The 27,521-nt window shown below is 47.5% G+C and overlaps 2 protein-coding genes across 2 annotated transcripts in view; both read right to left on the bottom strand.

Annotated features, from left to right (window-relative positions):
• VSTM2L (V-set and transmembrane domain containing 2 like) overlaps positions 1-27,521 on the bottom strand; it is a 381,776-nt gene that overhangs the window by 73,988 nt on the left and 280,267 nt on the right. The gene's annotated exons all lie outside the window — the stretch shown is intronic.
• The window catches only part of CTNNBL1 (catenin beta like 1), a 225,823-nt gene that overhangs the window by 662 nt on the left and 197,640 nt on the right, over positions 1-27,521 (bottom strand). Inside the window, exons 15-16 of the mRNA XM_050807117.1 lie at positions 11,386-11,523; positions 11,095-11,167 (exon numbers count right to left, since the gene is read on the bottom strand). Coding sequence (XP_050663074.1) covers positions 11,095-11,167; positions 11,386-11,523 — 211 coding nt within the window. The remainder of the gene's footprint in view (positions 1-11,094; positions 11,168-11,385; positions 11,524-27,521) is intronic.

Genomic DNA, 27,521 nt, shown 5'->3' on the forward strand with positions numbered 1-27,521 from the left:
CCCTCAGCAGACACCAAAGGTTGGCGTGGTGCTCTTGGATCCCCCACCTCCAGAACTGTGAGGAAGTACATTTCTGTTCTTCATAAATTTCCCAGTCTCGGGGATTTTGTTACAGCAGCACGAACAGACTAAGACAGACAGCCGCTGGGCAGACACTGCTCTGGACTAGTGGTTCTGAGTGTGGACCTGATCAGCAGCAGCTGCAGCAGCAGCAGCACTGCATGGAAACTTACTAGAAACATAAATTCTTGGGACCACCCTAGACCCACTTAACAGGAAACTGGGGTGGGGCCCAGTGATCTGGGTTTTACTGAGTCTCCAGGTGATGCTGATGTATGCTCCAGTTTGAGAACCTCGTTTTGGGAATGGGAATAAAGGAGTGATCGAAACAGAGGCAAATCTCTGCTTGTGTGGAGCCTACTTTCTAGTGAAGGTCACAAACCAAAAAGTGAACAAAATACACAGGTGGCTGTCAGCAGGGAGCATCTGCTTAAAGATCAGAAGGAGATGAGTGTGGAAAGGTCTGGGAGCGAGTGGCAGGGCAGCCAGGGCAGAGGATCTAAGGTGGCGGGGGGCGGGGGCGCTTCCTTGGTTTATCTGAGGGTCAGCGAAGAGGTCAGTGTGGCCACAGCCTGGAGCCACGGGAGGGGGCCATACCCAGATGCACCATGTGCACCATGGTAGGGGTTGTGGCCTTTCTGTGGGGTGGAAGTCCCTATGAGGGTCTTGAGCAGAGAGGAGTGACGTGATTTGACTTTTGCCAGATCCCTTCCGATGCTGTGTGGGGGACACCACGGGGGAAGCAAGGGCAGGGCAAGGAGATGCGACATGACAGTGGCCTGGATCGGGCAGGTAATGGTGGAGGTGAGGCGACGTCTTCAGCTTCTTGATGTTTTCTGAGGGTGGCTCCAATAGGATTTACAGATAGACTGGAAATGGGGTATGAGAAAGAGATGTGAATCTCTTGGTGGTTGCAATCACCAAGAAATACGACAAGAGCAGTGGAGAGGCTGACAGTGAGCCCATAATCCCCCCAAGGACTGGGGGGAACAGGTGCTGGTGCCAACAACAGGGAGGGGCTGTGTGGGGGGTTGCAGTCCCCTGACACAAGCTTCGACAGCTGGGTGTATTCAGGGAAGGGAGGGAGAGAGAAGAGTCCAGAAGTACTGGAGCATGGAAGACCCCTCCCACGTCTCCAGTGGTCGGAGTGGTGTGGGAGCGCCAGGCTTCAACGAGACCAGGAAGAGAAAGGAAACATTCCTGAGGAGCGCGAGGCTCCAGGCACAGTTCTGGCAACAGTTCGGCAGAGGATACCATTGGAGAGGGTCACGGTGGGCAGGTTTGGGTTCTTGTCTCCCCTGTTGTCCCAGCACAGTGATCCTTAAGACTCTGTCTCATTTTTAAAAAAGTGTCCTGGTAACCCAAAATAACATGGTCACCCTGGTTTTTTCTGCAGATGGCGAGGGGTGATTTGGTGACCCTGGACTTCCTGCGGTGGCTCCTAGAGCAAATGTAGGGGATCTGGTGGGAGAGGAAGGAGGAGGATGGGGTGGTCCAACCCCTCACTGCCCTCTGACTGTCCCCTGCCCACAGCCAGAGAGGAAAAGGTGCAACATCGGGCTGCGACCGAATCCTAGCTCTGACTCACAAGTGCCCTTGGGTGGTCCCCTCTGAAAATGTTCAAATAACAAACGTCCAGGGAACATGAGTTCCCTCCCTGAGCCTCCTTTGCTCAGGTCAGCAGTGGCACTGGGGAAGCCCCACACCCCCTCCGGGTCCCCGCCTGAGACGTCTTCTCTGTGGAAGCCTGCCTGGTCACCTCTCACTCCCACGCCCAGCCCCAGGCCACTGCCTCCAGCACACGTGGGCCTGGCTGCCAGACCATCCTCCCCCGGCCTCTCCCCCTAGATGGAGAGCTGCACGAAGGCAGGGGCTTTCGCCTTCCTCCCCGCTGAGCCTGGCCGAGGGCCCCCAGCAGAGTGGGGTGCTGAAGGATCTCCTGCAGGGGGTGACTAGGATGGCTGCTTGCACTTCTGCCCCCTGATCCCTTACTGGGGCCTGACTTGAGAAAGAAAACTCTCTAGTAAGAGGCTTTTGCATAACAAAACACCTGCTGATCCAAACCAGACAAAGACTGGGGAGAGAAAACAAAGCGTGTGGCCTCTCACACTCCCCGTCAGCCCCACCCCCGCCAATGCGGGGGGGGGGGGGGGGGGGGGGATAATTTGGCTCCTGCGACCTCTTTATTTTGCCCCGTTCCTCTTTCTTACTTTGGATGTATGCCAGAAAATGGGATTTGGGATTCAGGCGTGTGCCAGCTGTGTGTCTCCCCCTGGAAATCATCCTCTTCTGTTAGGCCCATCCATCACCTCCAACAGCAAATGGTTGTGATGCCTCCTATTAAGGCCCCTTAGAGAGAGGGCCGGGGTGACGAGACAGGAACTGAGCTTCGGGAGAGGGCTCTGGGGCTGCGTGTCAGTGGTATCTCTTACTCACATGTGAATGATACAGTTGCTGCCCCAGGAGAGAGAGAAATGACCATGATGGCATCTAATATCCCCGGAGGCATGGTCTGGAAGCAGGAGTCTTAATGGATTGAGCTAACATTTGGCTCTCCTAATGTCTTCTCAGACCCAGGAGGGAGGGAAGTGGAGAACCAGTCTGATGCTTTGGGGCAGTGAGTTTCCAACAGTAAAGCCAGCTTCCTTGAGTTCTTTCTAGGGATGCACAAAGCAGAGGGAACCCATACCTGCATCAATTCCCTTTGCCGAATCACCTGTGCCGAGGCCTCACTTACACATGCCGATGGGACACAGAGCACCCATCCCATGCGTAAGTCTCCACTGTCACTCCAACTGTGCTAAGAAGCAAACAGAGTCACATCACCCATTCTCTGGAAAGAGGATATGTGACTGGCCCGCAGGCAGTGAATGGCTTCGTGTCCCCTGGAAGAGGGCCTGTCCCACACAGAGCGGAGTGGAACTAACATGTGCTGTGCACTGCTATGTGCCTGCATTATCTATGTTGTCTCACATGTAACCTTTGCAGCAACCTTACAAGGTAAAGAACACCATCCCTATTTACCCAGGAGGAAACGGGCTATCAGAGAACTGAAGCAACCTGCCCAAGTCTAGGATGTAGAGGAGCCGGAATTCAAACCTTGAAATGTGTGGATAGGGGAAAAAAAAAAAGGCCCCTAAAAAGCCACTGGGAGTAGGCTGGTCCTCACAGCAGCATCCTGTTACCTAAGCAACAGGCTACCCTGCCTGGGCCCCGGTCTCCGGGAAAAACCCCTGCTCTGTGAGTGTTCCAAAACAGGAATGTCTTGTGCTACAGGGGCCTCGGTGGCCAGGACAGATGTGGGTGGACTGGCTGGGGTCACATTCTCTTATGCCAAGTTACCAAATATCACAGCTGGAAGGGTTCTCAGAAATTTATTGCAGCACTGAGGGGGCGGGTGAACGGCCAGGGTCCCAGAGTGAGCCAGCCACAGAGCCAGGCCCAGAACCAGGTCCGACGACCTGGCCTGGTGCTCATCCACTGCCCGGGGAAGCTGCACCCCCAGGCACCTCACCCTCACCCTTTGCCCTTGCTCATTCTTTGTTTCTATGGCAGAGTCCTATTTGGAGCAAATCGTGGTGGTGCCAGCTACCTCTGGTTATTACAGCTGCTGCAGCAGTTTATAAATATTGAACAGAGCCCTCCCAGAGGTCTTGGGAAAGAGTTCTCTTTGCTGTATGTGTGTGTGCGCGTGTGTGCATGTGTGTATAAGAGGAAAAGAGACTGCAGGATGAGGGGAGAGGGAGAGAAGGATGAGAGGAGAGAGGAAAGAGGCTAAGTTGGTGGAGAGTGAGAAAGATGGCATACACGTCAACTCCTTTCTCTACTTCCCCCACATTTTCAAATGCTCTTATAATAAAGGCTTTGATGGAACTCAGAAACAGGCAGCAGTGCTGAACACATAAATATTAAAGCAAACTTTAGACAGCAGGTTTACTATTCAGACATGGAATACAAGCTGTTCTGTTTATGTTGAGAGGGAGAGGGAGGGGCACCGAGGCTGGTGGATGGGGAAAAGTCATCTTCCAGGGCGGAGACCTGGACCAGTATTCACAAGCCTGGTTCAGATCCATGAATCTTAAGCCTTAAATGTTCACCTTTTTAAAAATGCAGGAGGAAGAGGGAAGAGAGAGGAGGAATGCCCAGTATTTTCACATTGAAAACTCTTGAAGATGTACATATAACCACAAAATAGAAACCGAGAAAGGAAAATCCTTCAGGTCTAACAAGATCCCTTGACAACAACAAGGAACTTGGAAGGTTGAAAGTTGCGCTTCTCCAGGAGTAGAACATTTTGCTAGGCTGCCGGTTCTAATTTCATCAGGGATGTCATTCAAATGAAACCCGCTTACAGAGAAAGACCCTTGCTTACAATGCTAACGGGCAAGTTCTCAGAGTCCCATGGATGTTTTACCTGGTTGGAAAAGCACCCACTGACACCCACCCACCCCCACAAGGCCCCGGGAAGTCGAGCCTGTGTGCGGCGACCGCCTTTCCCGGTGGCATCTCAGTCCAAGCTGCTGCTAACTCCAGGCGGACGGATTAGGTCAAGGAAGGAAGGAGCTTCCATTCGCTGAGTATGCAGCTTGGTCCCAGGCACCCAACTGCATCTCAACCTTGGAGGCTTCCTGAGAGAGGCAGGATTTATTTTACGTGTTTTTTGTTTGTGTTTTTTACAGAGGAGGAAACCAAGACTTAAATATGTTACCTACTAACTTGCCCAGAGTTACACAGAGATCCAGAATTTATGCTGGTCTGAGCATGTCTGATCCTGGGTGAGCCTGGACACTAACTATAACAATAAAGACAGCTAACATGTAACAGGCACTTTGCGGGTGCCAGCCACCATGTGAGCACTATACATATAGCACTTCATCTCATTCTCACAGCAGCCTTCTGAGACAGGTTCTCCCCATCTTACAGATGCAGGCGCGACGGCTTGGAGAGGGGAAGAGCTGCCTGAGGTCAGACACTAGAAAGCGACAGACAGCGCTTGCTTGTGAACCTGGGCAACTCACTGCAGGCTCCACGGTCTTAGCACAGTTGGTTCTCCAAGAGCGGTTCTCCCGCCCTCTCCGCATACCACCACCACACTACCCCAGGCAGCGCTCAAGAGAGCCCTCTTGGGTGAACTGGGTGTGAGGCCTGGGGGCAGCAATCCTAAGGCAAATGTAACATCTTTGCTGGAAAGCTCTCGAGGTGTCCTTAAGATGCCTCTGAGCCCTGTCAAGGCCGCTGGCTACAGGGCTAACATACAAGTCTCTCTCCATGATCCTTTCCTGCCTCCAAATGCCCTGCAGGACACCGTATCCATGACCAGGTGCAAGTCACACACACGTCAACATGTCATCAAAAGATAAATCCTATCAGCCTCTGCAGCTTTACAACCACACAGACAAATTGGGTTACCAAGAGCCCCAAATCAATATGGAAATACGTTTATGAGCTACTAGGAGGAGATTTTAAGCCATAAAGAATACTTGCAAATCAAAGGGCCATGGGCCAAATTCTAAAAGCATTTAAGTTCCTGGCTCATTCTTTTTGCCCAGCAGTGAGAGAGTTTTGAGTCAGTAATCCTCTAAGCTCTCCTCTGCAAACCAGCCGCTGTGCAGTAGCCGTGGCTGCTCCCGGGCATCTGTGTGGTCCTCCAACAACTTTCACCAGGAGACTAAAACAGCGGCAAGACTGGCCAGTGGCTTCCACTGCAACCCTTGGCACAAATATTGATATTTCAAAGCATTCTCAGGTCACAGCTCCAACGCCACAGCCAAGGCGATGACTGCTCAATGATGCCCGTGCACAGCTGCCTACGGAAACCCTTCCCATGCAGCCAGCCACAGAGACAGAATGCAGAATGGTGGCTGCCAGGGGCTGGGGGGAGGGAGGAACGGGGAGTTCCAGTTTTGCAAGATGCAAAAAAAGGCCTGTGGATAGATGGTAGTGATGGTAGTAATGGTCAAAATGATAGATTATTATTACAATAATAAAAAATAAAAAAGAAGCCACGCTTTCTGTACAGCCTTCCGTACAGCCTCCCTGGATCTCTGGGCTCCTTTTCATGTCCAGCCAGATTAACTGTGAGTTAACTGTGCCATCTTCATTCCCCTTGGACCTCTGCATCCCAGCACCGGCTCCATTCTGCTTTGCGCTATGGTCGGTCACCTGACTCGTGAGGGAAGTATGCCTGCGGGGGACAGAGTCTCCTGGGTGTCTCACTTATCTTAGAAGCCTGCCTAGCACCCTGTGATGGGCGCTCCCTAAAGGTGGGTGCCCTGCATTTTTCTTCTCTCCTAAAAGCCCGTAGGAGCATATGGGCCAATCAGCAGTTGGCACATTCCTTACCGCTGTGCATAGCTCCTTCTGAGTCTGGATCCAGTTTACATCACCAGAGACCCAGGTACCTCCACTAAGCTCAGTGAGTCTGTCTCCTTGTTACCCCGCTTTCTAGGCCTGTTGTGAGGACCAGAGGTAATGACGCTGTACCCCAAATGTCTGACCCAGAGGAGGTAGGAGCTCGGTAAGTGACCACTCTACCTACCGTGGTCCTGGATTTCTGGAATAGCACAAAGAACCTACAGCACCACCTCAGCACTCACCCCAACTGCAGTAACTGACTCCTTCTCTCTGCCAGTCGGGGCGCCGAGCACCACAGCGATAAATGGCAGGAAGTCTGTTGCTGTCCTCGCGGAGCACACAGCCCCATCTGCCCTTCTCTTTGTGGTAATCTCAGTCCTCAGACCACGGTTCCCTAGGATGGCCCACAGTCCTCCGGCCAGAGGTGCTGCCGGTTCTGGGGAAGGCTGGACGTCGGGAGTGCCGAGTAAGCAGTGTGCAGAGAGAGGGGCTTTAATGAGCCATCAATTACTCCCTGCGCTCTTGGCACCCCCAACAGAGGAGGGAGGAAATTGTGAGAGTGGGGGCTGAAAAATAACGGGAAAAGTCCCCCGCTGGGCTTGCCTCATCAGCGTTTTCCTGAGACCTCAAGGGATACATCAGCTGTCATCCTGCCAGCAAAACTTAGGAAATATGTAGGCCATAAAATCAAAGAAAAAAGCCTGCATCTAATTAGTATGTTAAAGAAAAAAAAAAGGAAGCAATCCAAACTGAAAAACAAAATTAAAATCAAAGAGGACAGACTGATGAGCTGGTTTTCTTTATGAGGCTTTGTTTTCTTGGGTTTTCGATTGAAGGAAGGGTAGGAGGAGTGGGGGTGGTATGAAAAGAAGAACCAGATGAGCTTTTTGGACGGGGGTCCCAGAAGAGCCCAGCCTCCCAACCCTCCCACCTCCATGGGAGCCTCAACCTGTCAACCTCAGCACCACCCTCTCCACCCAAGTGAGGGCTCCTGAGGGTTCTTGCAGCACCCTGTTCAGGGGTGCTCCCAGAGGCAGGCCACACCACACAGGCTCCACACCCTGCTGCAGACTGGCTTCCCCTGGCGTGGGTGAGGCAGGACGGGGCATGCCAGTGGCAGGGCTGAGAACCCTTTATGACAACATTCCATCTACAGAGAACTCTTTTAATTGCCAGCGTGATGTTCGGGGCCTCTTCAACCTGAGCAATGGCGTTCAATTCCCAGACTCTAGATATCACCTCCACACTGATGACCTCAAATTTCCCAAACGATTCCCCGGGCACTAATGAGAATGTCTGCCGTCTGCTGGTCAATCAACGGATGCAGTCACCCCTGGTACACCAACCTCACTGTGCACCTAGCAGAACTCAGAAGCCCGGCCCAGCCACACCCCACCCAACACTCCAGCCTCCTGCACCTCTGCTTGGACCCCCTGACCGGGCTATCGTCCTCCCCAAGGCCACTGCATCCTGCCCTGTCCTCCTCCGGGCCTCTGCTCCCTCTGCCTGGTTTGGGCACCAGTCCTAGTCCTGAGGAGGAGAAGCGGCTCCCTCCCTGCTTCCATAACTGCCTCTGTGACACTCCCACCCTCAGCACACTGTTCACAACTTGACAAGTGCTTAGCACGTTCTAATTAGTTTTGAGCCTCTTCCCCTAGACTGTGAACGCCTGAAGGATAGGGATCTCGCTTATTCCTTTAGTATCTCTAGGACTGGACACAGAGCCTGGCATCGAGCAGGGCCAGCTGAGTAGTTCCTGGAGCATGCGTTCCACTGGGCTTGGATTATGGTCAATCATTTATACTCTATGTCCCCGGAAGGCCGTAAACTCCATGAGGGCAGCTGCGGTGTGACACCTCTAGCACAGCACTTAGCACTGTGCCCAGCTAGCCCCGAGGAGAGTCACAGTCAATGTTTGCCACATTAAATTCATACAAGGGTAAGGTTTCATTCCACAATGTCTGAAATTGTTACTGGTTCCCATCATGTGCTTGGCATTGCTCTGGGTGCTGGGGAGACACAGTGAACAAGGCAGACAATGTCCCGTCATGGAGCTTATATTTTAATGTATGAGACAGACAAGAGCAGTAAACAGACACATAAATAAAAACAATCACAGGTTGTGATAAGGGCTCGGATGGAAAGAATCAGGGTGCTATGATGGGAATAATGGATGCAGAGAAGTGGACGGATTCAAGGTTGAGTTCAGAAGCAGAAGAGGTGGGATGGACTAAGGAGCTGGCTATGAAGGGTGATGGGGAGAGAACTGAAGGGCTGAACCCAGGCCTGGAAGGATGGCTGTGAGGGTCTGCATGGAGGTGGTAGAGGTGAGGGTGGGCAGAAAGCAGTGGGGGAGAAAAGCAGAGGGGTGAGAGTGAAGATGGCGCCTGTGCAGACCCTTCACCGGTTCACTCATCTGCTCGCTTGCCCAGGCGCCCACTCAACAACCCTCCACTCACTGTCCAGCGTGGGCTCAGCGCCTTAAAAGGCACTGGGGAAATAAACCAGGATCCGAGGGAGACAGAGGCCGGGGCTCACAACAATGGGAAACTGCGAATCACTTAGGTTGTGTGTGGCAGGGTTTGAGAAAGAAAAACATCCACTACTACACGTCAGCACCCATTAAAAATGCTTTCCCTTTCTTGGAAGATCACTGTTTTGATTACATGGACGGAGGTGCAGGGAGAACACTCAGTGCAGGATAGCAGAACTGAGTGTAGTAAAAAGTTCTAATTGAACAAGTGGGCGTTAGAAGTAAATGCCATTTAAAGGCTGGAGTTGCAAATCACCACAGCTACCCCTCAGGGAGGAGGCGAAATGACGCTCTGAGCAGTAATTCACACGAATCTGACACTGAGGAGGAGCCCCCAGGGTGTCCCTCCGGAAGGCATGAGTGGGGCTAAGTGTGTCCACTGGACCCCTTTACTCTCTTTTTCTCTAAGGAGAAAACAACAGATTCCAATGCCTCATACTCTCTGTCTACAAAATGGGCACAATGGATTTACCATTCCCGGATGGGGAGGGCTGAGCAGACACGAGATTTCCAGTCCCTATGCCTTCACTCACAGTGCTGTTTCTTTCTGGACTGCCTCTGTCCTAGCCTCTTAGACCAGTTCAATGCCACTGCTCTCACAAGGCTTCCCACAGGATTTTGGCCATGTCTCACTTAAAATAATGACGACAATGATCTTCGTGGTATTTTGTAATACTCACACTAACGTTTGCTGTTAACTTGTGTCACCTCATTCAATCCCCTTGCCCATTCCAGGCAGTCACAAGAACAACTGGTATCTTGCCTGAGGTAACAGAGTAAACAACAGCGCCAAGATTCAGATCCAGAAGCCTCTGACCCTAGAGCCCACGCTCTTAACCTTGCTTCGCTTCACTGTGTGGACTACATTTATCTTCACATTTCATCTGCCACCTGGAATGGGAGCTAGAAGCAACTTAAAGGCAAGCTCTGAGTAAATCTAGCCTAGTCCTTCATCTTAGAAATGGGCAGAATGAGAGCCCGAGGGGAACACTGATTTGTCTGCAGTTACCCAGTCCATCTGGACTCTCTCTGAACTCAGACATCGTCAGTACTGGAAATTCCCACATGGGCCTCCACTGCCACACGTGCCAGCCGGTGCTCCCCAGTTAGTCCCTAGGTGGCTGAGGGTGGGGCTGCACCCAGAGCTCAGAAGAGGGGCCCTGCCTTGTGACTGGGGGCTTGCTCACCGGCCAGAGGCCTCTCCAGCTGAGTCAGGTCCAGTTGAAGATCCAACAGCATTTAGGTAACTCCATGGTGTGGGTGGGGAGGAGGGATACCCACACTGACTGAGCACCCACTGTGTGCCAGGTACAGACTGGATGCTGTAGTACCTCCTGTAACCTTTGCAAAATTTCTCCCAGGTAAATATACAGCTGTAATCATGCTCGTAGCTAGGGGAGGCAGAGCTAGGCCCGGAAGGCAGGCATACTCTTTCCACCACTCCACATTGCCTCAATTCATTGCAGAATTCCAGTTACAGTAGTCCCCCGCATCCTGACAGATGTTCCAAGACCCCTGATGGATGCCTGACCCTGCACACAGTACTGAACCCTATGTACACTGTGTTTCTCCCTATAGATCCACACCTATGATAACTACATAACTATGATAAAGGTTAATTTATAAATTAGGCACAGTAAGAGATTAACAACAATAACTAAATAAAATAGAACAATTATAACAATATACTATAAAAAAGTTATATGAATGTGGCCTCTCTTTCTCTCAAAATATCTTATTGTACTGTACTCATCTATTTCTGGACAGTTGACTGTGTGTAACTGAAAGCAAAACTGTGGATAAGGAAGGACTATTGTATTTCTTGTCATTTCCTTGCTTTTTTCCCTAAGAAAGCAATTTCCTTCTACTATGTGTAGTTTGGAATTGAATTTTTTGCTTTTTTAAAAAAATTAACAACTGTTTCAAGCCCTTGTGCCTCTTGTTTATGGTTGGAAGTTCTGGAACTGGAGGGTCAGAGGCAGAGAACAACGAGGCTAGTCTTCAGTATTCTGACAAAGATGACCTGGACACACAGTGAAATGGACAACTTAGGCTTTCAGTGCAGAAAATGCTCCGCACCAAATACCAGGGATACTGACAGAGCCTCAGACCTCTGGAGCCCCAGACATAAGTAGCATCCAACTCACCCTTGATGATATGCCTGACAATTTTGATGGAGCTTCCTCGCATGTTTAGGATCTGGTGAACTCTCTGGCGAATCTAATAAGGGAAAAAATGGGTGGAGAAAGACAGACAACCATTTGTCCTGACACACTAGAATGTATCACCTTTCACCCCATCCCTGAAAAAGAAGGCTCACATAGAGTAAAGGAATTCAAGGAGAGCGCAATCCGCTTCTTTCCCTGAGAGTCTACCTAAGCAGCTGGCGAGGAAGGAGGCAGGGATGGATAGGCCCATGCAGGGGAAGACCCTCCTACCTGGGGGACATTGGCATTGCAGATCTCGGCCATGATGTAGCAGATGTGCTGGAGAACAAAGAGCCCCGCATCTAGGCGCCGGAGGTAGAACTCCTCCTCGATGTCATTGTCTATGATCTCTCCTCGCCGGACCATGTCCTAGAAACAAATGAACATTTAGGAATAAAAGCTGGACAGTGAATGGGAGGAAAGAATGGACTCCTAGTCTGGCCATAATACACACAAAAATAGCAACTACAACAACAGCAAAAGAAAACTACCTCATCTTTTTGATTTGTCTACATCTCCCATTACTCTAAAGTACCTTTCACATTCTTCATTCTTAATGGACTAGAGAGGCCCCAGGAGGCGAGCTTAAAGTCTATTTTTTCCTATCTGATGAATCAGGGCCAAAATGATCTCATCCACATATAAAAAAAGCTTAAAAAAAAAAAAAAAGCTGAAGGGACACAAATCTAAGCTATTTATCTGCTTCCACTCATTTTTTACTCTTTGGTTTGGGCCTCCATAATCTCTCTGTAAGGTACAGTTGGCCTCTGACTTACCACGGATCAACTTTATGATGGGGTGAGAGTGACAGACATGTGGTAGAAACTGTACTTCTCCTGCAAGGCTGGTAGTGGCCTCAGCTCCCAGTCAGCCATGCATTTTCTTTTCTTTTTTTTTTTGAGATGGAGTTTTGCTCTTGTCCCCCAGGCTGGAGTGCAATGGCGCGATCTCAGCGCACTGCAACCTCCGCCTCCCTGGTTCATGCAGTTCTCCGGCCTCAGCCTCCTGAGTAGCTGGGATTACAGGCATGTGCCACCACGTCCAGCTAATTTTTGTAGTTTTGGTAGAGACGAGATTTCTCCATGTTGGTCAGGCTGGTCTCAAACTCCTGACCTCGGCCTCCCAAAGTGCTAGGATTACAGGCGTGAGCCACCACACCCGGCAGCCACGCATTTTCAACTCATGGTATTTTCAATTTACAGTAGGTTTATCAGGATGCAATGCAATCGTAAGCTGAGGAACATCTGTATATTTAAATCTCCCTTCCAAATCAAGTTAACCACAGCAGAGAAAGGTCCCCTTTCTCCACAACTCTGAAACCAATGGCACAGGCACCCAACTTGCGTACATAAGCCCTCTGGCCTAGGTGTTTTGTCAGAGGCCATGCTGCATTTCACATGTCCAACACCCCCCAGGCCAAAGCCCTAATTAAGTCACGGGAGTCTCCTTTCTAACCCTAGACCTCTCAGACTTGCTGTCCTCATTTCCAGTCCTCCCTAGTAGATTCCTTTAAAAACAAACAAACAAACAAACAAAAAGCTTTATTGAGATATAATTCATACAATTAATCCATTGAAAGTGTACAATCTAACAACTTTTATATATTGAGTTGTGCAATCAATTTTTAACATCTTTACCATCCCCCAACCCCAATCCTCCCACCCCTCATCCTGTGCGCTGTGAACACTTCTGCCAAGATGGCTCAGAGCCCTACTGCTTTCCCTCCTTGGGATTCTGGGGTATGGTTCAATCTCACATCATTTTTAAGCTACATCCATCACAAAGGCCTTCCTGATTTTTATTTAAGGCTAACAACTCTCCTTTCTAAAATTGCTGAGAGCACCTTGACAAACCACTCTGCAACATGACCTCCTCTCCTCCCCATCATCTTCACACTGACTTCAGTCCCCACCAGCTCTCTCTGTCTCCAGCCTTTATTTCGTGGGAGTGGACTGTGAGCTCTGTGAAGGTAGGGCCCTAGCTCAGTACATATCTATGCAGCCAATGAGACAATGAGAGGAAAAAAGACATCTCCATTTTTTTGTTTTGTTTGTTTGAGACAGGGTCTTACTCTCGTCCAGTCTGGAGTGCAGTGGCATGATGTCAGCTCACTGCAGCCTCGACTTCCTGGACTCCAGTGATCCTCCCACCTTAGCCTCTCAAATAGCTAGGACTACAGGTACATGCCACCACATTCAGCTAATTAAAACTTTTTTGTGTGTGTAGAGATAGGGTCTCACTATGTTGCCTGGGCTGGTCTTTGGGCTCCTAGGTTCAAGTGATCCTCCTGCCTTGGCCTCCCAAAGTGATGGGATTACAGGTGTGAGCCACTGCATCCAGCCAGACATCCGGTTTAGGCTATGAGCTCTCAGGAGTGACAACTGGGTGTGGGGACTTGTTCTGCGTGACTAGCACATGGGCCTAAGAAGGCAGGTACTCAATATATGCTTCTGATGGCAACAATCCATTTCATAATTCTGTTGGTAGCTTTATGGCCACCATTCCTTCTGACAATTCGGGCTCCTGTCACTGACGGAAGCCCTTGGGATCCTGCTTTCCACTCTTCCACATTCGAAGAACTCACCACTGTGGTCATCAATCTCCACCAAGAATCCTTCAGAGACTATTTAGACACAGATAATGCACTTCTTTATTTGCCCGGGGGGCCAGCCGGTAGCAACACAAGGCTACTTTTCATCTCGTTCCCATGAGGCCTCTATCTTTGATGTGGAAATGAGTGAATCTACTTGGGAGGACTGGATATGAGGACAGCAAGTCTGAGAGGTCTAGGGTTACAGAGGAGACTCCTGTGACTTATTAGGGCTTTAGACTGGGGGGTATTAGACGTGTGAAATGCAGCATGTGCCCCTGACAAAACCTGAATCCTCTTTGGCCTGCAGACTGCTAGGCCCTGTACTGCCTGGCAAATCAATAACACTAATTCCTAGCTTCATTTAGTAGCAAATTCATTGGTAATCTGGTAATGGCATTAATGTTCACGAGGTAGTCATGGAGCACTGGACTGATGTCCAATGAGTTTAAAAATAGAAAGTTCTCTTTAGTTTCTCATTTACTCATAATCATGACTTCCTGCTCCGGAAGGCTGAAGTGTTCAGCAGTTACTACCAAATTTTAAAAGGGCTGGAAAGGGATTATTCATCCCATTGTATGAATTAGAAACCAAAGCACACAGAGGTTAAGTTGCTCATAATTACCAGTTGCTAGAAAACGGATTCCCCAGGGATAGGAATTGTGTGGGATTCATCTTTGATGTGGAAATGAGTAACTTGGCACAGTGTTGAGACCTCTGGCCCTACTAAGTGCCTAATGGCAAGAACACTACCCTAAGCACTGAATTAAGGCAGTAAAATAAGGAAAATGGAGGTAAGGGAAGCCCTGGTTTTAACCACTGAAGAGGTCGGTGGAAGTCACAAACTTTTAGGAAATGGCCAGAAAGTAAGTATAGTGTGCCCACATGTTAAAATAATTGTGATAGGTGCTGATCGGGGTTGGGTGAAATGTAAGGGCGTCCTGGAAGAAGTGACTTTTGGGTAAGGTTTCAGGGTGCATGATGGGCAGAGACAACAGAATGGAGTGCCTTAAAGGTACAGTCTTTGCGTTGTGTGAAGGCCCTACAAGAAAAGACTTTTGTTGGCCATACTTTCTGCTCACTCTCCCTCACCCCAGCCCAGCCCAGACAGGCCTGGGTTCCCTTCCTGGTCTTGCCTTGCTCCTCGTGTTGGTACCGCCCACTCCTCAGTCTCTATCATCATATATTGTAAGTCTACAATGTGATGTGCCTCACAAAATGTTCCCTGAGATCCCCAAGCAGATATGATTTTTCAGTCCCCTTCAGTGGGGATTCAGTACAAATCCCCACACCCTGGATTTGTACCTCTGTTGTGGTACCTCCCACGGTCTGCCTTGAACTAGCCATTCAGATCCATCCCTCTTCCTTGTGTGCGTTCCTTGAAAGTAAGAGCTGTACTGTGCTCATCTTTGTACCCTAGGAAGCACCTTGTGTAGCATTTTTTGCTTAGTAGGCTTTTTTTTTTTTTTTTTTTTTTTGAGGAGTTTTGCTCTTATCACCCAGGCTGGAGTGCCGGGTTCAAGCAACTCTCCTGCCTCAGCCTCCCAAGTAGCTGGGATTACAGGTGCCCGCCACCAAACCCAGCTAATTTTTGTATTTTTAGTAGAGACATGGTTTCACCATGTTGGCCAGGCTGGTTTTCCCTTCTGACCTCAGGTGATCTACCCACCTCGGCCTCCCAAAGTGCTGGGATTACAGGCGTGAGGCACTGTGCCCAGCCCTTAGTAGGCTCTTGGAAAGCATTTGCCAAACAGTATTGAAAAACAATGAAGGGAGAAGTTCAAAGCTTTTTAATGAGCTGCGTGTGCTGAGACTTGCATGGCTGGGGCAGAAGTGAAAACATCAGGAAATGGGGAAGGACTGTGCCTTGGAGGGTGAGCTGATAGCAGACATACAGGCTGGCCAGAGAAGTCAGATATGATGGGCTACAGACTGTCAGCCAGCACTGTGCAGGAAAATGTCATGAATCAGAATATGCAAACAGCCAAATGATGGACACATCGGCTTAGAGCATGGAGAAGCAGGTAGAGTGCATAGCTGGAAGACCAGGGTATCAGCCTACGTGAGAAGGGGAAGGGAAGAGAAGAGGCCCGGGAGGTTACAAACAGGGGAACCTGAAGTGGAACTCATTCATTTACCCACTCAACAGAGATGTCTTGAACAGCTAACTGTGCCAGGTGCTGTGCTGGGACAGCAAAGATAAAACAGTCTACATAATCGAGGTGCTTATAATCTAATGAGGTTAATGAATATGAAATTCTTTTTGAAAAATGTAATAATGACTATTATAAAGGACCTTTCAAACTGTACTGAGTGCTGTGGGAACCCACAAGAAGGCTGGACTAAGTCTGTATGGGGGATGGGGTCAGGAGTGCTTAAAGAAAATGTAACATCTGAGCTGGATTTTGAAGGAGTTTGACAGGCTGAAAAGGACATTCCAAGCAGAGGAAATAATAGCATGCATAAAGGCACAGAAAAGTCAACTTGGAGAGAACAACAGTGGGACATCAGTATCACTAATGGAAACAGAAAGGGGTAAGAGGAGGTTTTTTTGTTTCTTGGCTTATTAGATCACAGCTTTCGGTAGATCATATTATTTTTGATTGATTGATTACTACATACTAGACATTGCGTGAGGCAGTCTGGATAATAACTACTGCTGTCATTACCCACCTACCAGAGAGGAGCAGCTCGTGTTACTGGGGGCTTACTATGTGTCAGAATAGTGCCAAGGGCTTTCTGTATATTAACTCCTTTACCTCTCAGAAATATTGAGAGGCAGGGGCCAGGTGCTGTGGTTCACATGTGTAATCCTAGCACTTTGGGAGGCTGAGGGGGGCGAATCACTTGAGGCCAGGAGTTTGAGAGCAGCCTGGCCAACATGGCGAAACCCTGTTTCTACTAAAAATTCAAAAATTAACCAGGAGTGGTGGTGCACATCTGTAACCCCAGGTACTCGGGAGGCTGAGGCAGGAGAATCACTTGAACCTGGGAGGCAGAGATTGCAGTGAGCCAAGATCGCACCACTGCACTCGGCCTGGGGGATAGAGCAAAACTCCGTCTCAAATAATAATAATAATAATAATAATAATAATATTGAGAGGCGGGGATTCTTACCCCCATTTTAGATGAGGAAGCTGGCTCAGGCAGAACAAGCTCCTCAAGGCTAGTGGGTGGCAGAACTGGGACTCAAACCCCAGTCCATGCTCTTTTCATGCTACCATGTTTGTGTGGGTATAGATTTCAGAGTTGTCTGGAGAACAAAGGAAGATGTTAAATATTAGTGTGATAAGGAGGCTCACGAATGGAGCTTAGCAAAATTAAGTTTCTCTAATTAGGTCAGCAGTAGCCCTGGTGATTTTTTCCTTTTTCATACTTTTCTCCATCATCTGATCTTCTTTTAACCAGTTAGGTACACACTGCACCTTCTAGTTTCTCTATATTGTCATGTAGAAAGAACAAACTCAACAGAGCAATGCCAAACTCCATTTTCTTCTCTTTCCTCAGAACATCAAGACTCTGACAATGTTCAATTCGACATTCTACTTTTAGCCGTATGGCCACATGATTTGAAAGTGAAATTTTCAAATGTAGATCTGAGATACGACTATAGCTCATCTCCAAGAAACGCATCACCATTGCTGCACTGAACATGCCCAGAGATGAAACAGAGATTGGCTTCTGAAGACGAAGTTGCTGCCCTGACAGTTTTAGAAGTGCCATAGAAACCAGCGTGCAGTGAAGTTGACTGTTGTCAGGATAGCCCTTATCGAGCCTGTTACAACTCTGTGGCATGGAATATTTACTGCTGAATGGATTCAGGGAAGCCAAACATAAATGTGTACTCAGTGTTTAAAAGGAAATAAAACAAGCAGAATGATTATGGAAAATAAGAAAGTGAGAAAGTGTGGGCAGTTCTCTATCTTCTCAAGTTTTGGTCTGTTTTAAAAAGAAGATGGCGTCACCTTTATTCTCCACCCATCTTACTCCATATAGACAGGGTCAACTTATAAATGGATTAATACACTTCTGACTCCTTTTATGGGTCCCCAAGATGCCACATAAAAAGCTGATCTTGAGATAAGGACTCGAGATGATTCCTTGGCTATCTGTGTGTGAGGAGGTAGAGCTGGCCATCTGAAAGAACTTCGAAGGGTGCCTGAAACTCCAAAATGGCTGTAGTAAACTCCACCCATGATCAGCTGGCTAGGAGTCAGTCTCTGGAGAAGCAATGTAAGAGTTCTAGAAAAAAATTATCACCGCAAGCTTCTCCCTGCCTTATACCTTCCCTCATCAAAGGTCCTGGAGGAACTGAAGCTGTCTGATCTATAATAATATTCTGACGGCTATGCACTAAAGATACACAAGTGCACTTGTTTCTCTAGTGGCAGGGAAAAACTGAATTATGCCCAACCGACCAATGAGACATGTTTTAAAAATGGCAAGGAAAAGAACAGACGGAAGTTAGCTGGCCCATGTGGAGATCATACCTGCCTCCCAACCTCCTTAGTATATGGAGACTGAACTAACAGGTTACAAATATCCCATTCTAAAGAAGGCACCCAGCTTCCCCTTGCCTTCTTTCCCTCTCAAGAGACCTTGTGTGAGTGCAGGAAATATTCAAATTAGATACTGGAACTCCACTTAACTATGATATATATTATAAATTCTACAAATAAGTTCCTCTGCCAAGGTGGAACAGAGTCCTAAGAAAATGGGATCAGATCCCAGCTCGAATACTAATTTACTAGTGTCCTTAGGCGAGTCATTTAACTTTTCTTGGCCTCAGTTTCTTTGCTTGGAAACAGGAAGCCTGCACTAGATCAGGGAAGGCAAACAGAGTTCATCCCAAGTGCCAACTCAATCCACTGCAGTGAGTACAGAATATGATACAAAAATCTGTCGTGAAGCCGAGGCGAAGCTCAGCGGAAGCAGCCCTGAAATCATTAGCAATGCCCACCCTGACTGCAGGAGGGGAGAGTGGCAGTGTGCCTCACCCCTCTTTCCCTGATCCGGTGCTCCTGAAGGTTCCTTTTGGCTTTGATAATCTGGGGCATGTCCAGGACCAAAGCACTTTCAATAGCCAGCTGTAACAGATTTCTACCTGCACATTGGTATGTGGATGGATTTAGGATGTTGGCTGATGGCGTTCCCAGAGAGAGGAGCCGCTAAGAGAAATGCCTCAAGCTGGAGACACACATCACCGCTGCAACAGGACATGATGGTCAACACTGACGATTAGCTCATCCTTTCATCAATAAATTCATCTTTGCCGTGACAAAGACACAACCCCTGGATCTGCTGTGACCTTAGGCCATTTTAAGACAACAGGGGCATGCAAATCACATACCCTTCAAATGGGAATGTGATGAGCAGAGATTAAAGGGATGTTCCAGGAATCCAGTAACTTCCTTAAGTGTCGTAAATATTTCTCACTTTACAAAACTTCAGAGTGAAAATCTATATGTATGTTGGACTGTATCTGAACGAGACAGGAGAGTTAAGATTTAAAGGGAGTCTTCCACAAATCAATTCACTCAACTCTCACCTTTGAAGAGCCTGAAGGTGACTGTCTTCTTTGTGAAGCAATGACAATTCAGCATCCATGCAGCATTTTTTGCTGTGCAAAGCAGGGCACCTGCATTAACCTTACCTGCTGTACACGCCCTGTGTTGGGTAGGTACAACAAATACCATTTTCAGATTTCACAGATGGAAAACATGAGACAGATGCCAAATGACTACCACTGGGTTTCAGTTGGAGACTTGAGTGGAATGTGATTCCATAGTCCCAGGCCTTTTCTATTAGTCCTTTCACACTGGCAAGAGATGGACAGCAAAAACCGAATCCTAACAATAGGGCAACTTCTCAAGTCCTTACTGAGTGCCAGGCACCGTGCTAAGCACTTTCAAGGATTTCTCATTTTTCCTCTCAAGAATTCCAAGAGGTAAAAACTATTACTATTTTTACTTTTCAAACGGGAAATTGAGGCTTAAAGAGATGAATCTCTCCTAAGGTCACAAAGCTCACGGGGAACAGGAAACAGAACAGACACAGGACAGAAACTTATGCAAATTTGGCTCCAAGGCTGTGTTCAATTTACAGTTCGAAAAAGGAAAAAGGCTTTGTTTTATGCACTTTTCATAGTATTAGCGTACAAACAAATAGATGGGATATTTTTCTTTATGCCGTATCTGGTGACTAATGCAAACCAGTAGCATTAAAATGTAAGATCACCTAGCTTCTTGGCCTATAATTTCCTCTTACATTGAAGAAACTTTTAAAAGGAAAACAAAAAAATCTACAGCTACACCAGCAAATTCCACATGCAATCTGAAAGAGCTAAAAAAAAAAAAAAAAAAAAAAAAGAGAGAGAGAGAGAGATACTCTGATAGGTTTTGTTTTGTTCATTCCATAAGAGAGGGTTAGAATAAAAACTTAGATGGTAATTCAGTGAATGGCGCATTAAGTAGAACAGATTGCAATTCACAGCAGCATAAGCCTGTTTGGGGGCTGCTAAAATAAACAGATTCATCTCCGAAGATACACAAGGAGGTGGTATGTGCAGCACCGAGGTGCCATTTCTGCAGGGTTGTGTGTGTGTGTTTCCCCTCTTCCAGCCACATACTCACTTTAAATGTTAATCTGTCCTCAGGAGCACTACCAAATCACCATCTTTCCACACGCCTCCATCTCTTTCAGCAGTCAAGTCGCAAGCCCTCCAAATAAGCATGTGGATGTCATTTCTAATCTGCCCCTGACAGGCAGTGAGCTGCCCCTTGCTGATAAAAGGAGACAGTCATAAAAGAGGCTGCTATGAAGCCAATACGAACCTCTCTTGCTTTAATAACATAGGACATGACTCAGAGCTGAAACCTGAGGCCTCCACTCGGTCTCTAGTCATGGGTGGGAATTGCCTCACCATTCAGAAAATGCTGGTTGCCTATTTTCTTCCAAAGCACGGGGAGAAACTTGAACCATGGGAGAGGGAAGTAACTAGAGATGGGAGAAGCATCAACACCAGCAAAACAAATCTTCTTCCAAAATCTTCTAAAATAGGGCGGACTATTAGAGAAGAATCCTAGAAACTGCAAGTCTTTTAGCTGGAAAACTGAGCCTGGAGAATCAGTAAAAGAAAATTCTTTCAAAAATGCACAGCTAACTGATGGCAGCTTTGGTAAGAATCCAAGGCTCTCAGACCACAGCTTTGCCCATAAACAAGTGACTGGCTACACGTTAGTTCTGTCTTAGCACATAAGCATGTGGCAGACTTTTACAAACAATCTCATTAATCTTCAAAATGACCCTATAATAAAGCTATCATGAAAATGAACACACACACACACAGGGCAAGGCATTTCCCAAGTGAACAGAGATCACGTGTGGCAAAGCTGGGATTTAATCTTGGGCTTGTATGACGCCATACTCATGTTCCTTCCATATTACCATGATGTTGCCATCACAAGTGTGATGCAAATTCTAAATTTACTTAAATTCAGTCAATTTCTAAATTTACATCCCCAATAAAAAAAAACCCAGACTGCTTATTTGAATTTTGACAACTTATACTCCGGTCTTGAGAGAATCAGTACTTCTGTGATAGCAGATACAATAATACAAGGCTGAAAATGACAACCCTACTGGAGAAATGGAAAAAGTAAATAAGATTAGTCCCTATTTGTGAAGACTTAGAGTTAGTTTAGAGGGAGAGACATAAGCATGCAGGCCCAAAATACTTGTAATAATAGCTACCACTTAGGGCATACTTCCCTGTGCCAGGAAATATTCCAAGTGATTTACATATACTACATTTACTTAGTCCTCCCTACAATCCTACATGATAGGTACTATTATTCTCATCCTTTTCACTCATGAAGAAACTGAAGCAGAGAGTTTAAGTAACTTGCTTGTAATCACCCAGCTGGTAGGAGTCCGAGCCAGGATTTATGTCTATACAGTCTGGCTCCAGAGTCCCTGATCTTCAGCCTGAGACTGCAGTGCAAGGGTGCACTTGGGGCAAACAGGAGGGGCTCCCGGTGGTCTCAGGGAAGACTTTCTGCAGAAACTGTCAGGGAAACACTAAGCAAAATGCTTAGTACATGACAGACACTCAATACATGTTTATTGACTAATTTGTTTCTCAAAACTCTGAAGGATACAGAGTAATAAATTAGCCAGCTTCATGAAATGGATGTGGAAAAGATGGCAGAGAGAGGTATTCTGGGCAGAGTTCAGAGCAACGGGCCAATGTCTAGAAGGTTTGAGAAAGCACAAGGTCAGGAAGCGCGAGTGGTACAGAATGGCTTTCACACATCACAAGGGTGAGGGATGTAGCTAGAGCAGCCAGCAGGCACCAAACTGGGCGAGGCACCATGAGGCCAGCGCAGGAGGTTAGACTGCATCCCGAAGGTGATGCAAGGCCACTGTTTATTGTGTTTGGGTGGAGAAGTGCATACATGAATTTTCATTTTAGAAAAATCTTGGGTTGTTGTGTAGAAAATGAACTGGAGGGCCCAAACCTACAGATAGGCAGACTAGTTAGTTAGGCAGGTGCTGCACTAAGGGAAGAAAACAAATGATGGTAGCCTGAATGTAAGTATTGGTAGTAAAGAGAAAGAAAAGTGGATACGCTGCAGAGATATCAGAGGAAAGCTGACCAGACTACGAGAGGTGGGAGGTGGAGACAGAGGAGTAAACAGATGATGCCTAGGTTTTTGACCTGGTCAAACTGGTAAACTGCCCTAATATGGGGAGTAGGGGAAGAGATTATATAGGGTTAGGGCCCACAAGCCTGGTTTTAGACTCGCTAAGTCAGAAGAGCCTATGGGTGATGTCCAAGTGGCAGCTGGCTACATGAGTCTGCAGAGATTGAGGAGGCCCTGGCACCTAGCCCCGATCTCAGCAGACCTTGCAACAAGCCTATGGAGCTTGGTAGAGGGAGAGCCTATTAGCACCACTGAATGAGGACAGAGAGGATCAGAAAGGCAAAACAGTGCCCAAGGTCATACTGCAAGGTAAGTGGCAGAGGTGTGAGACAAGAATTCAGGTCCTCTGACTTCTCTTCCAAGAGTAAGAAGGATGATTGTGACTGGCAAGGGGGCAGGCAGGGAGGCAGTAGAGGGTGAATGAGCAAATGGTCGAAACTGGATATTAGGTAAAAGCACCACATCCTCTGCCTCCAGCCCCCTCGTCACTAGCTTTTACTGGCTGTAAGCTGTCTTTTGGCAAATCTATGGACTGAGAAAGTTTGGGAACCACAGGTTTAAAGAAGAGCCTAGGCTAGGCGCAGTGGCTCAGGTCTAACTCCAGCACTTTGGGAGGCTGAGGCCTGAGGTTTCCTTGAGCACAGGAGTTTAAGTAAACACCCTGGGCAACATAGAAAGACTTTATCTCTACAAAAAAATGCAAACATTAGCTGGGCGTGGTGGCATGCACCTGAGGTCTCAGCTACTCAGGAGGCTGGGGTGGGAGGATTACTTGAGCCCAGGAGTTTGAAGCTGCAGTGAGCTGTGATGACGCCATGCCACTGCACTGCACTCCAGCCTGGGTGACAGAATGAGATCCTGTCTAAAAAAAAAAAAAAAAAAAAAAAGGCTGGCAGTGGGAGAGGAGCTGGTAGGAACTCTCAGCAGGATTCTTTTTCAAAGCTTGCCCCAGAATCTTCCAGCAAGTTAGCAGAAAAATCGACGGCAGCCTCACACTTTCACTGTCTACCATCTCACCCAGTGTGTTAGGCGCATGTACCCCACACATTCACTCCTGCACTTCACCCCCTTTCATATAAATCTTTAAATGAGTTTCGAATGCAAAGGACAAAATCTGTTTAAGACATCAAGTCCTGTGGATACTATTTCATTATAAGGAGTCCATCTTTTTCTTTTCAGGTAAAGCCTGGAATGATTTAACCGTGACAAAATTAGCATGCAATTTGTAAGTCATTACGGTGTAAAGTATGTGGTAAGAACACTTTATTGAACAAACCTGCTGAGTATAATTTTCCCAGGAACTGAAAAAGAGACAACCTCTCTCCAAGGCTCTCCTCCCTCTTTTAGAAAAACCCTGCTAGTACCTGTATAATTATGTCTTCCTTCTGACGGCCAAAAGCCAGGCACGCTCTGTACATTTAGCCAATGGAAACGGGAAGGAATCCACAAGAAGTCAGGATGCCTTCCCAACAACAGGCGTCTTAGTATTTTCTGGGCTTCAAGTCATTTGGGGAGTCAGGTGAAATCTGCTGAGACAAGAACCCTGGATATTTCCAGATCACAAGAACTGCTGCTCACTAGATGGGTCTTAAGAATTACATGCCCTTGAAAAGTTCAGGCGTAATATTGTTCACCAGAAACCACTAGGGTATGTCCAGAGACATTATGGCCCTGGAATCTCAGAGACTTTGAATACAACATAAAAGCAGAAGGCCACTGCCCAGGACATGGAAGTCTTTGCTAGTTACAGATTATTGTAATACGTGATTTGAACTAAATGTGTATACAATTATCTCTCAGTCCTGTTGATTCTTCCAAGTGTTTTTCGTTATCAAATATTGCTACAGTTATGCCACAGAATCCACAAAACCGTACTTAAATATTTTTAGTGACGGGTCTAATCACAGAGAAAACACAAATCAGGGTTAAAAATTAGTGTTAAGAAATAATGTGGAAAGCCCAGGGTGACTCGCCCTATCTTCCTTAATACTCACAGACAGATACTAATTTCACCTACTGAGCAGTGGTCTTTCATTTACTGAATGTCAGGCACAATGTCCTGAGAAAATGATGAACAAGAGAGATTACAGTCCCAGAGATAGAGAGTAAACAAATAAATGAAATAATTACAGGTTCTGAAGCAGCTAGGGGGAGAGGGCTCGCTTACATATGGTAATCACTGAAAGCCTCTCTGAGGAGGCGACATTTTACTGAGACCTGATAGCAGAAGGAACAGCAGAGAGAGGAGGCTCAGGGCAGAAGGGAGTGGGAAATGTAAAGAAGGAAAGAAAGGCTGTGTGGCAGGAGGGGCCTAGTGGCAGGAGAAGGGGTTGGAGAAGCAGGGAAGAGTCAAGTCATGCAAAACCTTCTGTAGCAGGGAATCAGGACAATGGGTGTGTGCATGTGTGTGGGGACGGGGCAGTGGGGACGCAAACAGTCCCTGTACAGAAAAGAAAGCTAAAGGTTTTCTGACCACCTTCTGTGTGCCAGGCCCTGTGCAAGCAGCTTTCGTGCATAATACATTCACTGACATCATATCCCTACATACATAACTTCTCAAAGTACACAAATTGGGACATACACCTTAAACACAAACCAACCACCACCAAGGAAGAAAATAAGGACAGGGCAGTTCAATTGTTTGTCCAGTCTGAGAACCAGGAAAAAGCCTGGCTATAAAGCCCATGCTCTTCCTCTCACACCCTCCACTCGTGGAAGGTACCCCTCCTCTCCGCCTTCATTTGGCTTCCCACTGCTGCTCCTTTGCTGTTTCACTCCAGACTGGAAATGCCCTAGACATCCCTACCTTTTTAGGTTCAGCACGAATGCTCAGCCACAAAACTAGCCCCCCTAGAGTTTAGGGTGACTCCAGCCTTAGATGACCTCTCCCCACTCCCTGGATCCTCCAGTCCTCGGCTGTAACACCACCCCTAGGCCCATTCTTTTCTTGGCATTTTTACTTCTCACCCCCAGCCAGTGCCTGCCTTTGCAGGCACCTCATCAACATTTGCCAAATGACTAGATTCTCTCTAGTGACCTGGTCAACTGCAAACCATGGGCACTTGCACTGCACCCAGAGAAGCCTGAAGTTCACAGGGAAGGTGATGGCTGAGACAATAAAAATACCAATACTTGAGCCTGTTATCTTAGGTTTTTTGGTTGCAGACTTGGTGAGGTATGTGAGAGATTATTCATTACTGATCTGGTAGTCAATGTCATCAAAATGCCCGAAAAATAAGCATTCAATTCAAGTCAACAAATATTTGCTGAGCTCCCAACTGGTGTAGGACATTCAAATTTAATGGGGGTGAGGAGACAAACTGTCTGTGACTTCAGAGAGCACACGGCATGAGGCAGAGGTGAAAAGGAGGTCGTGTTGTTCTAAGTCACTTTACACCTGTGAGGCGGCTTCATCTGCTAGGATGGCGCCTGAGTGCTGGCAGCAAATGCTGCTCACAAACTCATCCCTCACCCCTACCCGCCCTGGCTCTCTGCATAACACTGAGGCTGCTGAGCACTAATGGCCTTGGAATGTTTGCCAGTGCCCAGCAAAACGGCCTTGGCATCAAGGAGACAGATGTTTGTCAGGGAACGGCAGGGCCCCGGTGCCCGTGGCACACAGCAGCTCTGTGAATGGTGGGAGAGTGGCTGCAGCTATTACTCTCCGTCAGTGCTAATCAATTTCACACCCTCTTCAATGCTGATAATAGATAATCTTTTGGGAAGCAGGCCAAGTTTCCTAACAGCTACAAGCAAGCTGCTCCCTGACACCCAGCCACTTATCTGGTCTCCCTCAAAAAAAGTCTAAGCTGCACCTCAAACAAAGCATCTGACGGTGCCAACACTGTTCTGCTAGGCGACTCCTTCTGGCAAGGAGGATGCTCTCAGGAAAAGGACTGTCTGCCTTACTAAAAAGTTACACAAGAATTCCAAAGGAAGCTAGGAAATTCTAGCAGCAGCAGTGGCGGCGGCAGCTTCTACTTACTGAGCGAAGTACTTTCTATACTTTATGCTTAGTCTTCATAATAACCTTTAACGGGAGGTGTTTTGTTTTTATTTTTTGAGACAGGGTCTCACTCTGTCACCCAGACTGGAGTGCAGGGGCATAATCTCGGCTCGCTCCAACCCTCACCTCTAAGGCTCCAGTGACCTCTCGGGCCTCAGGCTCCCCAGTAGCTGGGATTACAGGTGTGTGCCATCATGCCCAGCTAATTTTTGTATTTTTAGAAGAGATGGGGTTTTGCTCTGTCGACCAGGCTGGTCTCAAATTTCTGGCCTCAAGTGATCTGTCCACCTTGGCCTTCCAAAGTTTTAGGCCTACCCTAAAAAGGTAGGCTGTCTGGCCTCCCAAAGTTCAGGTGTGAACCACCGCATCTGGCCCAAAAGGGAGGTGTTTTTATTCTAATTTTACAGATGAGAAAACAAAGCTTAGGAAGGTCACCTCGATTGTCCAAGACCTCAGAGCTAGAAGTGGCAAGATTACCTTTTCTACTAGACTGCACCTCTATCTAGAAGACCAGTCAGTCACTGACCAACCTATCACTGTGCTTTTAATCCATTCCATTGTCCAAAAATGGCAGAGTTACCAAAGGGTGTTTAACTTAACCTGAGGGAGTGAGGGAAAACAGGAAGCTCGAGGGGTTGGATCACCTTGCCCAGTATCAGGTTATAGCCCAGAAACTGAGGCTACATGAGGCAGAGTGACAAGCCATAGCTGGCAGTGATTTAAAGGTAGTGCTTGCTCTTAAATCCTAGGTCCCCTGACTCCCAGGTCTTCCTTTTGCCACCCCTCAAAACCTCCCTAGCAGATAACATCAGGGATTCCGTCAGGGCTGGAGTTCTAACTGTCTAATGGCTGTTTCTTTACAAAAGTCCAGGGAATTTCAAGTTGTTTCTAATTATCATTCAGATAAAGAGAAGGGGTACATTACTCCCACAATTTAACAACCACTGAGTGTCCTTCATGTCCAAGTTACTGTATAGGGAAGAAAAGCTGGAAATGGAAGGTTTAATTGAAGAACAAAGGGGTTGGGGTGAATTGGAATGAAAGAATTGTGGTGGAACATGCTAGT

The sequence above is a fragment of the Macaca thibetana genome, chromosome 10 (assembly GCF_024542745.1).
Source record: "Macaca thibetana thibetana isolate TM-01 chromosome 10, ASM2454274v1, whole genome shotgun sequence".
NCBI lineage: Eukaryota > Metazoa > Chordata > Mammalia > Primates > Cercopithecidae > Macaca > Macaca thibetana.